Source organism: Adiantum capillus-veneris, chromosome 23 (assembly GCF_014529385.1).
Source record: "Adiantum capillus-veneris isolate H3 chromosome 23, ASM1452938v2, whole genome shotgun sequence".
NCBI classification, from domain to species: domain Eukaryota; kingdom Viridiplantae; phylum Streptophyta; class Polypodiopsida; order Polypodiales; family Pteridaceae; genus Adiantum; species Adiantum capillus-veneris.
In genome coordinates this window covers 43687873-43704627 of record NC_140953.1, presented here as the reverse complement: position 1 = coordinate 43704627, position 16755 = coordinate 43687873, and the positions used below count along the sequence as shown (strand labels likewise).

General features: G+C 44.9%; 1 protein-coding gene across 1 annotated transcript in view; it reads left to right on the top strand.

Annotated features, from left to right (window-relative positions):
- The window catches only part of LOC147427717 (Transducin/WD40 repeat-like superfamily protein), a 127190-nt gene that overhangs the window by 35352 nt on the left and 75083 nt on the right, over nucleotides 1–16755 (top strand). The window contains exons 3-5 of the mRNA XM_086496711.1: nucleotides 339–400; nucleotides 517–573; nucleotides 747–806. Coding sequence (XP_086352837.1) covers nucleotides 339–400; nucleotides 517–573; nucleotides 747–806 — 179 coding nt within the window. The remainder of the gene's footprint in view (nucleotides 1–338; nucleotides 401–516; nucleotides 574–746; nucleotides 807–16755) is intronic.

Below are 16755 nucleotides of genomic sequence, written 5' to 3'. Positions count from 1 at the left end.
GGCCCCCAGCTGCATTACTAGAGTGGTATTTCTTAGTTATTGCATAAATGGAATGCACAACAATTAGTACCTGATCCGATGCAAACAGAATGAGCCTTAAGTAATGAAATTCAATAGACCTCGACTTTTGGAAACAGGATGGCCTCGAATTCTGGAAATTCAATCCCTGTGTTTGTGTTTGTTTCTGATCTCGTTTGTTTTGTTTTGATATAAAATATTTGTTGGAGCTATGCTTACTGTGTTTTCCTGTCCTGCTGTCAAATATGCAATTTCAGATTTTGTTAATTGCACATTTAATTGTATGTCTTCAAAATGAGACTTTTGTGAAATTTCAACAGCAAGGAGTGACATTTTTTATGCTTCTGCTGGGGCCTCGGTTTATTGTATCGACACACGTTTGGTATGTATGGCTCCACAATTTTATTGAGGTCTTATGCAGCATTGTATGGCTTATGATTTTTATTGGAAGGTCTTGAGCAGCATGGTTGTCTTAACAAATTCGTTTTGCTGCTCAAGGGTTCAGTGAGTGAAGCGACAATGAAGTTTGACTACAATAACGATGAGATCAACCAGGTACAGCTTCTGCACCCAATTGGCCTACAATTTTGAGAGATTCCCTTGGCCTATGTTTGGATAGTAAGTTGAACTAGAAAAAGGCTTTAGACTTAGAACTTGAGGCATGAAGTTTCAATAAGAAAAATTCTCCTGGGTATATATGAGCCAACAGTAACTTTTAATCATGCAAGGTCGCTTTGAACCAGAAGGCAAGCTATTTGGCAGCTGCTGATGATAGTGGAGAGATTAAGGTAACCATCCTTCAAGCTTTGGGAAGTTTTGCCTTCGTTCTTTTAAGTGAAATGGTGATTGTGCAATCTTTAAGTTTTATTGAAAGGGGTTTTACTGGAGTGGAATATTTCAACTCAAGCGAGATCCTTTCTTTAGGTGTGCTTTTGCTGCGATGTTACCAAAAAACCCAAAATTTTTTCTTTGGAGAAATAGTGCAAGCTGATCATACTACTTAGAAGTATCCAGGTAGCTTAGTTTTACATGTGAGGACAAGTGAACATGTAATGTTTTCCTATCCTTGGTGATGTTCACAGAATATGGTGGTTGTCCTTGGGCCGTTTTGGTGTGCACAAACAAATTCGAAGTAAGATATTTCCAGCCATTCTGTCTTCTTGACGGCGCTCTGAACCATTGGCATTTTACTCTATGGAGGCAAGGACTGTCCTACCAATGGTATGTGAGAGAAGCAGCAGCAGCCCCACCGATAATCGCCATGTAAACGTGCCTTGCGAAGATTTCTGAGGTTATGACCTCCCCACTCCTATTGCCTCCAGAGAGATTGGTTCTTGCTCCTCCTTGTGTGGTTAGGTCGGTCATGTGCCACGTTGTTGGGAAAACAAGAGCAAGGGGCTCCTCTATAGCAATGTCTCCCAATAGCGTTCAAGACACAAATTCAGCACCACAAATGGTATCAAAATAACTCCAGCGAAACCACAACTTAAAAGCAAGTGATCCCTTGAAAATTTACAAGCACACGCCCACCCAAAAGATCTCCATGGGAACTAGGAAGCACCTGCCTTGGCATGGAATTACAACACACACCAACCAATGCACTTGAAGAAAATAGCTTCTCCCTTCACCAAAATCCTCTTTACAACCACAATTTCAAAGCATACATACTCCACAAAACATGTGAGCTTCCACAATTTACTCTACACCAAATTGCTTGTAGACTCCATGTCCTGTACCTTACGGGAAACAAACTGTACCTTCCAAACCACAATTTCAAAAGGGACGCTTTCAAGCCTCAAAAAGACTCGGCATTTTCTGCAACAAAAGTTCTGAAGACCACAAATTTCAAATCTATGCACCTCTATGTGCAAAATTGGTGCGAATAGCAAGTTGCCATGGCGTGTCTACACACATGAAAGGCTAGTCAAGGGCAAAAAAGTGCATCAAAAAGCATGGAGGAAGCACAACGACCCAAGACCTTCAAAATTCTGATATTTGGTTGAACTATTTTATGTTTGTACATGAGTTTAAGTTATACACAAGTAATACTTCAAAAAACTCACTAACAGGCACTTACAATAATGCGCAAGCTGGCGCCAGTCAAGTGACTTGCACTGCATGTATATGTGCTTGCTCTAAAAGACCCACGAAAAGAAAGTTCATACACCCTTTTGACACACGGTGTCTATATGTACAAATTTACAAGAAACGGGGTGTCCAAAATGTGTGCAACATAGTTTGTCAAACCCCTTGTTTGCTAGAACATTCATGCTCAACAGTAGCATAGACATTCTGTCCACCTGGACCAAAAAGCCATATAATATACATATGTAAAAAAACATACATTTAAATGCATCTAAAACAACTGCTTTTTCCACTATCAAAGCAAGCAACATATGTTCCGTCCATTCTCCTCTTGAGCATGATGAGCTCTCAACTAAGACTATATATGGAGACTTGTCTATCTCAACATCATTCATGTAAAGATTGAGCATCTCGTCCAAAAATGAATAAACATTATTCTCAACCATTTTCATATCCTCATGCATATCCATCTCATTCTCCCCACTCTTTGTTAAGTATCCATTCAATTCAACCGTGCCATGCTTGATATGTAAGCCATCTTCCATACATATCTTAGACTCCTTAACAAGAGGATCAAGCAAGGTAGCATCAACCACATTCACATGAGGCATAACAAGAGCATATCCATTATTGTTCATATCCTCTAACCTTAATATTCTCTTCATCAATTAAGGCATGGCTACCCACATCATCACACATTATGAAATCTCTCATTAATAGGCTCCTCATCAACAAGACTAGTAGTATACTTAGTGGCTTCATCACCCTTTGGCATACATTCATCCATATCTACACATCATCCTCTTTCCCATTGTTATCTTCCTTGACCTCCATCATGTGATCCTCGACTACCTCATCTACAAGAGAAGAACTCACAAAAGTCACATTTGTATCACAAACATACTTTCCTTTATTAGAACATACATTATAAGCATCATCTATATGACTTGGATATTCAACATGCTCATGCCCTTGCATGTGAAACTCATTCATGACCATGGGAGCCTTCTTGCTTACATCTAGCTTATTAGCATCATCATCTTTGACATGAAGAGTGACATCAAATTGCTTAAACAACAAAGATTGCATACATTGAGTATTCTGCTTGATCTCATTATGCATATGATGTTTTTCTTTCACATGCTCAAGATAGCAAGAAACATGGAAGTCTTCATTGCATACCTTGTCCATATTTATTTTTAAAACATTAGATATAGTTGCCTTCACATCTTCTTGCAATGCATGGTGTCTCACTCTCTCTAGCTTCCATTCCATATGCTTGGCAACCTTCACTGCATCCTCAAAAGTCTTTGGTCTTTTAAGCTCAACCTTTAATCTCAAAGTAGCCCTTAAGCTTTGCATAAACATGTTCAATTTAAGTATAACGAGAGGAACCTCATTGCCCAAAGCAACACACCATCTCCTCTACAAAACATTAAATTGCTTCACAAAGGCATCTACACTCTGATCATCACCCTGTACAAGTGGTCCTCTACCTTCTTAGATCTCTCAAGGAAATTCTTCTTAACCTTATGATAAGTCATCACTTGTGGAGGTTGAGATGACTTCAACCAAGGCTAATACTCATCATATCATGTCCTTGCATCCTCTTTTAAGCAAAAGAACAAACGAGCGAACTCCATCTTTTCAATGAATTCATCAACATCCTCACCTACAGGACCATAGAACCTTGGAAACTCTGTCATCATAGCCATCCAAGCTGTCAATTGAAGGTCACTTGAAGATCATCCTCGGTGGCGGGCACGAAAACATTGTTGGGAAAAGAAGAGCAAGGGGCACCTCTATAGCAATGTATCCCAGCAATGCTCAAGACACAAATTTAGCACCACAAACCGTATCCAAAGAACTCTAACAAAACCGCAACTTAAAAGCAAGTGATATCTTGGGAATTTACAAGTACACGCCCACCCAAAAGATCACCATGGAAACTAGGAAACACCCAAATTATGAAAGATCGCCATATCCTATACCCTGCGGGAAATAGACTGTATCTCCTAAACCACAACTTCAAAAGGATGCTTTCAAGCCTCAAAAAGAGATTGCATTTTCTGCAACAAAAGTTCTGAAGACCACAAATTTTAAATCTATGCATCTTTGTGCAAAATTGCCGTGAATAGCAAGCTGCCATGGCGCGACTACACATAGGAAAGGCTAGTCGAGGCCAAAAAACCGCATCAAAAAGCATGGAGGAGGCACAATGTCACAAATTGCTGATGTGTTAAGCCACTGAAGAACGGAGCCAACTTGCACATCTTGGCCAAGGGACCTAAACCCTAGAGGCAGCAGAAGAAATTTTACAAATTTGCAAAGTCTTGCCGTGTGGCCTATTTTTAAAGAAGAATTTCCGCCAGCTTATGGCACCCGTCCGATGGGGCCAAGTGACTAGAGACAGTAAAATAATGGGGGACCACACACATTAAATCTCTTACGAAATTGGTGATGACGTGGTAGCTGTACGGACGCAAAACTCGCTGACATGCTGATGTGGCACTGTACGGATTGCGGTAATTTGTGTTGGCTGTTGACGTGGCAGATTGTACGAATTTACAAGCTTTTCACTAGCAGCTTTTGGACCTGTTGCTTTTGAGTTTAAAGCCATGTAATTGCTTTTCAAGGCCAAGGGCCTTTAAATATGTGTAGAGGACTCATTCTTTGGTACTCTTCCGAGTGAAGGTGCAGAGCATGAGTACTGGCATTGTACGGAGTTCAAGTATTAGAAAGAAATACCGGAAGGGGCGCCAGCGTTTGGGGCCAGTTCTCTCTAGGGGTGGAACTCTGCTACTCCCCGTCTCGTATCGTGCACCTCTTTCAGTTCAGTTGTTATTTGAAGTGCTTAAAGTTGTTTAGTCTGTTCTTTTCCGTTGGCACGTGATGCCCGTTCCTATGACAGTGGTACCAGAGCTTTAGGCGTGTGCTTTTTTGAAAGCGTACCGGCCCTACGAAAGAGCAGACAGAGCAAGATGGTGCTTCCAAGCTTTACATGAAACTTTGTTAAAGAATCTTTGTGTCCCGACCCCAGACTCATTAGCCACTTCCACCCTTACTTCATCGTGCACCGGGCGCGCTGCCGTCTTCATCGCTTTGTCTTACAGGGCATAAGCCATAAAAATCACTTGCAAGAGAAGGATCATATATTTTTCAAACCGCTGTTTTTCTCAGAGACAGTGCCATGCAGTGGTGATGTCTATAGCTACCAAGCCGCACACTCCAAGGACTTCGCAAGCTTTCAACGAAATTTTTACTCGAAGTTATCTGCCTTCAGACATCTTTCTACAGATTGCAGCTTTTGGTAGAGTGGGGTATCTTGAAAGGCTTGCCACAGAAACCCTAGCAGATTAAAACTCGAAATTTCTCAACACCTCTCAAGAGGTGTCTCTTCTTGAGCTGATAACCTTGGAGGTCCAGTGTGATTGCTATGGGACTATGATAATCGCTACACTGTCTGTTGAGGCTTGTTTCGACTATTCAAGAGCTTATGGACCATGTTGCGGTCGGCTACAACCTTATGGAAGAAAATTAACCCTAATCTTGGTGCAGGTTTCAGGATGGAAAGTCAGTCGTCGTTTCGAACTCGACTGATGTCAAGATTGCTTTTTAAGTTTGAATCTGTTTGAGAACTTGTTTGGTGATCCTGTTTGGAATTTGTTGAAATGGATGGTATTTGTTTTAAATTTGTGTTGGTGCCGATTTGATTGGTTTTAATACTGGTTCACTGATTGTTGAATTATTTCCGGGTGGAGAACTGAAGAGAATTGATATTTGAGAATTCTTGTTCATACTCATGGCTCGAACCCTTGTGGTTATTTGTCGGGGGAGTATTGAATGTTTGAAAACTGATGTCTTTACTCATGGCCCGGACCCTTGTGGTTTTTACGGGGGGAGTATTAAGAAGTTTGAGCTGTGGTTACTCTCAGCACCTCCAAACGACGCAGGCTACGGTCTGGGGGGCTTTTGGTTGTAAAAGGCCTCTATATCTCATGGCCCGTACCTTTTTAGGTTATTTGCGGAAAGAGTGATGAGGGAGTCGTTGAATAGCTCATGGCTTGGACCAAGATGGTTATTTGCGGGGGGTGGCGGCTTTATGTTTCTATGTCTTGTAACATGCATATGTGAGCAGTTGTGTTGCATTGTGATGTGCCAACCACTGAATATTCCTTATTGGATGAAATTTTTCTGGGAAGCCCACGACCCAAGAAATCAAGAGCGCCGATCTGGAATGAGACTTCTTATTGGATGAGATTTTTTTGGGAAGCCAATGACCTAGGATAGCAAGAGCTCCAATTTGGCATGAGAAAACTAATTGTCCCGTGGAATTACCCTTGGAAATTTTTGAGCTAACTTGAGTTTTTTTGCAGGCATGCTGTAATTGTGGACGATTACTTTCTTTCAAGAAGGGGGGATGTCACAAACTGTTGACATGTCAAGCCACTGAAGAACGGAGCCAACCTGCACCTGCACATCCCGATCAAGGGGCCTAAACCCTAGAAGTAGCAGAAGAAGCAGAAGCAGCAGAAGTAGTTTTGCCAACTTGCAAAGTCTTGCCGAGTGGTCGAGACCCCATCCGATGCGGCCCAAGTGACTAGAGATAGTAAAATAGTTCGCAACCAAACACACACATTAAATCTCTTGCGAAATTAGTGATGATGTGGCAGTTGTACGATGCCCCACAAAACGTGCTGACATGCTGACATGGCAGTGTATGGACTGCTTTAATTTGCGTTGGCTGTTGAAGTGGCAAATTGTACGGATTTTAAGGCTTTTCACTCGTAGCTTTTGAACCAATTGCTTTTGAGTTTAAAGCTTTTCATGTAACTGCTTTTCAAGGCCAAGGGCCTTTAAATATGTGCGGAGGACTCATTATCTGGCACCCTTCTGGATGAAGGTGTAGAGTGTGAGTACTGGCATTGTACCAAGTTGAAGTAATAGAAAGAAATACCCTAAGGGGCGCTAGCGTTTGGGGCTAGTGCTCTCTAGGGGTGGAACTCCGCCACTCCCCGTCTCGTGTCGTGCACCTCTTTCAGCTCAATTGTTATATGAAGTGCTTAAAGTTGTTTAGTCTGTTCTTTTCTGTTGGCACGTGGTGCCCGTCCCCATGATACATAATGACCCAAGACTTGCAAAATTCTGATATTTGGCTGAATGTGTTTATGTTTGTACATGAATTTAAGTTATATACAAGTAATACTTCAAAAAACTCACCAACGGGCATTTACAGTAACCTGCCAACTGGCGCTAGTCAAGCGGCTAGCACTGCATGTACATGTGCTTGCAAAAGACCCACAAAAAAAGCCCACACACCTTTTTGACACATGGCGTCATGTCCATATGTACAAATTTACAAGAATAGGGGTGTCGAAAATGTGCGCAACAATTGTTAGAGTTCAGGCATTCCTGTGGATTCGTCCAGTTGGTTCTTGTTTCTCCCAGCGACAGGTGTAGGGAGTGAGGGCTGTTTTGTGGGTGTGCTCGGCTAGTGTGAGGTAGGTTTCTCATGTCGGGTTGTGTCTAGCCATGTTTAGTCTTGGGTTTTGGCTCAGTTCCATGGCCATTTGGCTCTTGCATAGACTGGAGATATTTATCCAAGCCTTGCCGGTATTTTTCTCTATTCCCCGCAAGGCTTCCGATGCCTATTTCTTCTATTTTCCCATTTTTCCCCGTCGTAGTGTCACAAACTAGTGACGTGGCAGGCCCCAGGTACACACTAGTGACGTGGCAGGCCAACGGGTGTGCGCCGACAGGCTGATGTGGCAGGCCGTACGAACCTCCGCAATTTCTGTTGACATGCTGATGTGGCAGTGTACGGATTTCCGAAAATTATGCTACTGCTTTTGGCTGGCTGAAATTACGCTCGCAAGCTTTTGGGACAATTTGCTTTAATTTTGAAAAGCTTTGAGTTTGAAGCTTTTGAGTTTAAAAGATTTTTGGGGCTCTTCTTTTGGGCATCCCTTGTAAGAATAAACAAGTCTTTTGGGCCTCATTACTCAGAGCATCTGGACGCAGAGTCTGAGTGTGAGTTCCCGCGGACTCTTGTACTTCGCACATAGATTAATATAAAAAAAAATACCGAAAGGGGGCGCTAGTCTATGGGGCCAATACCTCTTGACATGGAACTATGCGGGCCGTGTTGTCTTTTGTGAACTGTTTTAAAGTGAATCTCTGTAGTGTCGCGGTAGAATCTAGACTTGGGGTGTCCAAGTTTGTTACAATGGTATGAGAGCCCGACCGATTTCTCTTCTACCGGGAAATCCGATCCTTTTCTCGCGACATTTATGGATTCCAACAAGAATCAGTCGACTTCTTCTGCGTCTGCTAATGCGGGAGGAGATCACGAAGAAGATTTTGATGACTTAGCAGAGGAAGAGTACAGGCCACCACGGCCTACTTAGTACGAACTTCAAGAGATGGAACGCCGACAACAGGCTGACGAGTGCACAAAGCAGATGATTAAATTTGCGAAGGACCCTCCGTTTGCAAAATTTTTGTCTCAGCAATCCATTGCAGAAGTGCACATCCAGTGGCAGAAAGCCACAGAACCACCCATTAAACCGGCAATCAAGAAGCCTCCTTCTCCGAGGATGTTTACAAAGCAAGAATTACAGGAGGTGGTTTAGACACAGATTAGTCGGCTTTTGGATGTGAACAATCAATCCAAAAAGCAAGTGAAAAAGTGCAAGAAGCGGAGTGACTACCTTGGTTATTTGGGCTGTCAATCTTCTTTTGCATCTGCAAGAAAGCAGAAGAAGTGAGTACAGTTTGAAGGACTACCCAGTTCTTCTGATAGTTCTTCTAGTTCTTCTGACTCGAGCAAGGAGGACAGAAAAGGCAAAAAGCGAAGCAAAAAGCAAAGCTTCGGAAAGGGCAAGAAAAAGGCAAAGAAACCCAGATTTTACCCAGTTTCTGACAGTTCTAGAGAGGAGTCATCCTCTAACAATCCGGACTTGGATGACCATATGTTTTATACAAAGGAGAAGCATTTTTATAGAGCCAACCAATAGGACTTCCTCGAAGACAAAAAAGGGAGTTCAAAGGTGGAAAATTGATTAAATTTGAATATTTTTTTGGGTTCCGAGATGCTCCGAGGGCTTTGGCTTTCATTCAGCAATTTGACATAGCCTTCTCTGGAGGGCACTACGGAAGGAAGCTCTAGTTAAGTGGTTGAAATTCAAAAGGCTCTTTATATCTTCTTGGCTGATTCGGGAGCACGGAAAGGAGATACGAACCGCTTGGAACCATCTTCGGATGACCAAGGGAGATTCTTTGGACGCTTATTGTGAGAGATTTTGGGACTCTTTTCTACCAACCTCTTCATTTAAGAAGGTCTCTTTCAAGGAACATATTGAGCGGTTTTGCTGCAGACTCCCTACAGAGATTTGAGACTACTGCCTGAAACAAAAGTCAAATTCTATTCAAGAATTAATGGGTCATGCGAAACGGGTTTTCTCGATACATTCGGGAAATTTGACTTACCCTGTTGATGAAATTTTGACTCGGAGAACCCGACAGACCTCTAACAATGAAAGTAGAAAGAGAAAGAGTTCCCAAGAAAAGAAAGATAAGGATACATGACCCCAGCTCACTCTTCGAGAGGGCCAATTGCATCAAAGAAGGAAAGTGTTTTGGTTGCGGGGAACATGGGCACATCTCCGCAAAGTGCCCCAAAAAGGCACGGCAAGAACAAACTGAAGACAAGCCAGAGAGTTCGAGAGCAGCAGAGGAATGTGGCAGAAAAGGCAAGATGAAAGCAGGATTGGTACTAGATTGCATGGGTACTGACCCAAGCCTGATTGATGAAAGTACAGAACTTTGCCGAGCTTGGGGCAAAGTGAAAGACCAAGAAGCCCTGATTTTCTTCGATGGAGGAGCCAAGGCAAACTTCATTTCACCCGAATTGGCGGCGTGGCTCGAGATTACACTCGACAGGATGGGACCACCAGCAAAGGCAGTAATAGGGGCAGCCGGTCGGGATATGGCCATAACACCTGGCATTGTCAGGGGTATTTGGGGCACGAGGACTTTTACATAATGCCCTTGGAAGGTTGTGATGTCCTCCAAGGAGTCCCTTGGTACCATAAGAACAACGCCGTGGTCAATTATCGGGCAAAGAAAGCAACGTTGACGAATGAAAATGGCCGAAAAATTGTACTTGATGTAAAGATGAAGGGCAAGTCCGTCCCTATTGTATTGGTTTCGGCCATTTCCAAATTAATGAAATCAAGTCTCTTTGTTTACTCGATCTACTTGAAAGAGTTAAATGATGAACAAAGAATGAACATGTCTGCACTTGATAGAGAATGCCAAGATATTCTCCACACTCATGCCGATTTCTTCTTTAATGGCCTGCCTGGCGAGTTACCCCCATCTCGACGTGAGGATCACACCATTGATCTGGTTCTTGGAAGCACACCACCGAACCGGCCACCTTACCGTGTTAGCCGAGCCTAGAATGAAGAGATCATGAACTAAGTGAAAGACCTTCTGGAAAAGGGTCTTATCCAGCCGAGTACTTCACCCTACTGCCCTCCTGTTGGTTATAAAGAAAGACGAATCTTGGAGAATGTGCATTGATTATAGAGCTCTCAACAAAATCACCATCAAGAACAAATTTTCAATTCCAAGGATTGATGATATTCTTGACCGACTTCAGGGATCCTCTTGTTTTAGCAAGATTGATACGAAAAGCGGATATCATCAGAACCGAATTGTGCCCGGAGATGTCTACAAGACAGCCTTTTGGACGAGCTTCGGTTTGTATGAATTTTTAGTGCTGCCTTTAGGCCTTATCAATGCTCCAACAACTTTCAACCAAATGATGGATAGGATTTTTAGAGAGTATAGATCATTTGTCGGCACTTTCTTTGATGACATTTATAGCAGAGTTACCCGGAACGTAGAACGGGAACGGCGACCCCCGCAGAACGGGGGAATGGCCAGGGGTCTGGAACGGGAACGGCGCGGAACGGGAGGCATAAAAAACACCCAAATAATGCTTGAGAAGGGAATGGGTGTGAGGGGTTGCATTTTAATTTTTGAGTCCTTGCACACTCAAAAAAACACCTAATGTTCACTACAAATTTGCAAAAAACTGCCTATTTCTCCCCATTTTTGAGAGTTGGCCGTTCCGGTATCAAATGGTCACTCGGAACGGCAAAGCGTTCCGGGACATTCCGGCTTGGCAGAGGGGGAGGGAACGGCGTTCCGGCCTTCCAGGGCCTACGGAACGCGTTCCTCGGTAACTATGATTTATAGTCTTCTACAAAGATGAAGCAGAACATAGGCACCATCTGCTACAAGGTCTTTCAAGCATTGCGAGAGCACAAGTTAGTTATCAATGCCAAACAGAGTGACTTTTTCTTGCCGGAGATACACTTCTTGGGACACATTGTCTCAGCAGCAGAAGTATAGATGGACCCGGCCAAGATCAAGACTATATGTGATTGGCCCAATTTGAAGAATGTTCATGAAGTTAGAAGCTTCTTGGGTTTGTGTTCTTACTATCGGCGGTTCATTTGAAAATTTGTAGAGGTAGCCTCCCCTTTGCACATTCTGACACAAAAAGGAGTCTCTTTCTCGTGGGGACCCACAGAGGTGACTGCCTTTCAGACACTGACAGAGAAATTGACTACACCAGTATTGACTTTGCCGGATTTGCAAAAGTCATTTGAAGTATATTGTGATGCTTGTGGTCGTAGTCTGAGAGTGGTCTTAATGGAAGAAGGCAGCAGATCGACATCGTCACGATTTGAAATTAAAGGAAGATGATTGGGTTCTACGTTTTGAGAACGTACGTTTAAGAAAGAAAAAGGGAAAGGAGCGGCTTTTTCCAAAGCTTAGCATGAGGTACTATGGCCCTTCCCAGATAAAAGAAAAGATAAATGATGTCTCCTTTAAATTGAAGCTGCCCGGTTGGAAGATTCACAACGCTTTTCATGTGAGTCTATTGAAGGCTTTTAAAGGCGATGTGCCCGATGATGGGGAGCCTGATGAGCAACCCGAAGTTGAGGAAAGCGAGGAGATACTTGTCCAGAACAGATATCGGCACACAAGGATAGAAAGATAAAAGGTAAAGTGATTAGGCGGTTCTTGGTTAAGTTCAAGAACTATCCTGCATTGGATGCGAAGTGGATGGAGGAGGAGGACTTGGCTGATACTCCTCGGATTTTGGAACTTTACCTTGAAGCATTCGGTTTAGCATAGTCTACTCTGATAGAACCCCGACTTCAGCAAGGGTGAATCTAGTGTAGCGGGTTTGCACAAGAGGGGAGTCACTCCGCTCCTTTGTCAACGGATTACCTCGATTTTGAATCGAGTCATTGATGTCCCTTTTGGGTTTCGGGGATACTAAAGGGCTGAGTAGTATTCTGTTGTATGACTTTATAACTGGATTCCCAAAAATGAAAATGATTGATTTTTACTTGACTTTGTTTGAGTGCAGGAACCGAAAGACGAAATGATTGCAGCATTTTGGTCTCATAAATCTCTATAGACATGATTGCAATAAGAATTAGCTAATCAGGCATCCATGAGGTCCAGAATGGATCTAGATGCAATTACTAAATACGTTGCCGATTGATCATAGTCTGAGATGTGGAATGAATTTGTATGTGATTTGTGTTGTGATGTCCTGTGATGTCAAGTGATGTCCTATGATGTGACTGTTGATTTGTACAAGTGCTAGATGTGTTGTGTCTAGTGCGTCGGTACTAACAGTCAGTGTCTACTAAGACAGTTTATGGCCTGTGTCTATTTTGTAGGCATAATCGAGGGCGATTATAATTCTTTCAAGAGGGGGGTATGTCACAAACTGGTGACGTGGCAGGCCCCCGAAGACACACAGGTGACATGGCACGTCAGCGGGTAATGCGTCGACAGGCTGATGTGGCAGGCTGTACGGATCTCCAATTTACATGATATGCTGACGTGGCATTGTACGGATTTTCGAAAATTACGCTACTGCTTTTGGCTGGCTGAAATTACGCTGGCAAGTGTTTGGGACAATTTGCTTTAATTTTGAGAAGCTTTGAGTTTGAGAAGCTTTTGAGTTTAAAAGATTTTTGGGGCTCTGCTTTTGGGCATCCCTTTTAAGAATAAATAAGTCTTTTGGGCCTCATTACTCAGAGCATCTGGACGCAGAGTCTGAGTGTGAGTTCCTGCGGACTCTTGTACTTTGCACACAGATTAATATAAAAAGAAATACTGAAAGGGGCGCCAGGCTTTGGGGCCAATACCCCTTGGCACGGAACTACGCCGGGCTGTGTCATCTTTTGTGAACTGTTTTAAAGTGAATCTTGCTGTGTCGCGGTAGAATCTAGACTTGGGGTGTTCAAGTTTGTTACACGTAGGATTTGGTGGACAGTTGGCCAACCTGGAATGTTGGGGGCATATATGTGTGAGTAGGGGCATAGGAGGAGCATGTGGTGCACAAGCCAGAGGTTGCAGGGCGCCCCTTGGGGGGCAGCCCTAGGGTGAGCATATGGCAGAGGAAGGCAGTCTGGTGGCGTTTTTCAGCACCCTTCTCCCAGCAGTTTTGGTAGCCCAACATTTTGCTTCACCTGCAGCAAGGTAGCACCAACGGTAGTCGATGGGCAGTAGGGGATCAGCCTTGCGTTTCTCCCTCTTAGGGCAGATGCATGGAGGCGCTGTGATCATGCAGATGCAGATGCAAAGCACCTCCTTCGTGGTGGAGGCATAGGAGAAAAGCAGATCAGTGTTCGTCCGGGGGCAGCCACACCATAGGGCAGCCCAGATCCGGTTTCTTCTTCCTTCAAATCAGCCTCTTGCGAGGAGCGATTACAGCAAGAGTCTTGCTTTTTCAGGAGGCTGCCATGTTGAGACCGTGTCAGTGGTCTCATGTGTAGGATCAGTTGGCATCGTTAGTAGTGTACTGCCGCGCTGTAGAAAGAGCTGGCATCAGTCGAAGAACCCGCAACCAAACTTGCTGTGCCATGGGGCAGTCCTACAGACAGTGATGTTGACTCTCCAAAGGATGGTCACATGCTGCACAGGCTGCCGAAAAGCCACTGTGTACCAACCAACTCCCTACTGCTGTAGCTCTGTGTGCAACTAGCCACTAGAACAAAGTGACTTGCCTCAGCTCTCTAGAGTCCCATAGCTGCTCCCAAAAGCCCGACAAGAACTCAGCTGTGAGACCTTCCTCCTGCCAATGAAGTGCTGCAACAGGATGAGCCTCTCTCCGCGCTGCCAGTATGTGTCGCCCCAGTCGAATAGTGTATTGAAAGAAAGAGATCCCAGAGTGGTCGGCTGAAAAGAAGGGGTCTCTCCAAAACCACTCATCAGGGACTGTACTCGTGCCAAAGGGCAGCTCTCCCAAGCTCAAAGCCTCCAGTGGCCTGTCTCAAGATTTGCTGGGTCAGGATCTATGACACAGGTCCTCCCACATATGCCCACTACTTGTATCCTCTGAAAACAACACACTGCAACCTGTGGAGTCTCTATTGAGACTGTGTAGGCGACCCTCGCCCTAGATCTCAAAGAACATGGGGGGTACGGACTCCGAGCAAGCATGAATTGCGATGAGGACCTCCAATCGTGTGAAGGCCCCCATTCATCTGGGAGTTGCGGTCTCTAGAGAGGTGAGTCATTCATCTGGTAAAGCCTCTGTAATATCCTGGCACATGCTCTTCACCCGTATCATGCCTCATAGTTGGATGCTTTGTGCCTCCTTTGACAAACCCAAAAACTGAAGCCGGTCGCTGAGAGTGCAGGCTGGGCCCTCTACCATGGGACCCCAAGAAACATGAGGCCTACTACCAACCAGGAGGCCTCTCTGAGTACAAACCATGGGGTTCCAAACAAGGGATTGTCTCAAAGGCTCCTTCGTGCAGATAGGCTGGTGTTGCTCCAAGCCACTCCTCAACGGCTCCCAAGACTGAAGTAGGCTCGCACCAAACCGATCTTCCAACCTCCTGCTCAGACTAACTCTGCGCTTCTCTGTGAAGATCCACTTGATGGAAGGGCTCCAAGGGCCTCTTGCATGAGGCACTTGAGCTTGAAGTCGGTGAAGCAACAACTCCTTCCAGGGCTCCTCCCCTGGAAGCAATCCTCTTACAACAAACTTCCCAAGAAGGCCTCTGCTCTGCTGTGCTGTATCAATGATCCCCAACCCCCCCCGAGAACATGGTAAGAGTGATGACTTGCTAGGCTACTTTGGCCCGGGCTAACTGGGTGTCGCGCCTTGACCAAAGAAAGTTCCTGGTCAGCCTCTCTAGCTGGCAAGTAACGAACTACAGTCTCTAGGGGAATCCATCTAAAATCCTCATCTGAAGACCAATGAGACGTAGGCGCACTGCCAATCCAAAGAGCTACAATCTCCTCTAGTTGATCAGTGCGTGTGATGCACAATAGAACACCTCAAGAACTTGCTCACACGTGCAGATTGGCCTCCTGGCCCTCCAAGTCCAAGGCTGAGTCGTCGGCAAACTCAGCGTCAAGAAGCTCATCTGCCCTAATAGGAAGCTCAAGACCACGCAAACCAACCTGCTGAGAAGTCAAAAATCTACTCATCGCCTCAGCATAGAATAGAAAGAGAAAGGGGGCAAGAGGGCAACCCTGTTTGACCGAACACCAGCAAGAAGCGTTCCCCTCTTCCCCTTGCCAAGAGCACCTGACTGTGTGCACACCTGTAGAGAGCTGACACACCTTTGATCCAAGCATCTGAGGAACCCATCCCGCGTAGAGTGCTCTACAGGAAGTCTGAGTCAACTCTGTCGTAGGCCTTCTCAAAATCGAGAAGGAGTATCACCAGATTCTCTCCTCCGAGACGCGCGAGGGTAGACGCTTCCCAAAAAGTGAAGATCGCTCCTTGACAAAACCTGTCTGGGTCTTATGTATAATGCTCTCTAGGAGTGGCTGGATCCTCAAGCTCAGAGCCCTTCCTAGAATTTTGTAGGATGAGTTGAGGATGGTCATGGGTTGCCACTGTCGAATCTCATCCATTGAGCCTCCCTCCTTGTCAGGTAGATCAAGCCCTCAATGATGCTGTCAGGCATCTCGCCAGTGTGGAAAACTTACTGGAATGCGTTGCAAAGATATGAACCAAGCAAGCCCTAGTACTTGCAGAAAAAGCTGGGAGTCAACCCATTCTCCCTTGGACAGCTACCTCGAGGAAGTGCTCTGAGGGCCTCATGGAGCTCCTCTAGCTGGAGGGAAAGCTCAAGTCTCTGTCGCATCTCCTTAGTAAGAAGGCAAGGTAGGTGTGCCTAAACCTGCTCTCTGCATGCATCTTGGTGCTCTGATTGAGGCTCAGTTGACAACAGATCACGGTAAAAGTCAGTAGCAAGTGCACGCATATCCTGAGGCTATGAGGCAACTGATCCGTTGGGTCTCCTCGATTGACTGGCACTGGTGTGCACATGGCGTGGCCCAATTGTCTCAAAAAACTCCTTAGTAATTGTCACCCACCTGGGTCCACTGAGATGCCTGCCGATGGAAGACCAACTCATGACGCCGCTCCTCAATGCTAGCTAACTCCTCTCTAGCCAGCTGCACTGCTCCTCCAACCAAGGACTGTCTTGATGTTGCTCTTGCATCCTCTGCAAGGAAATAATGCCCCTTCGAAGACGCGAAGACGCTTCTCCTCCTCCCGGGCTGTAGCCGAGCGAGCTATAGAGTCGT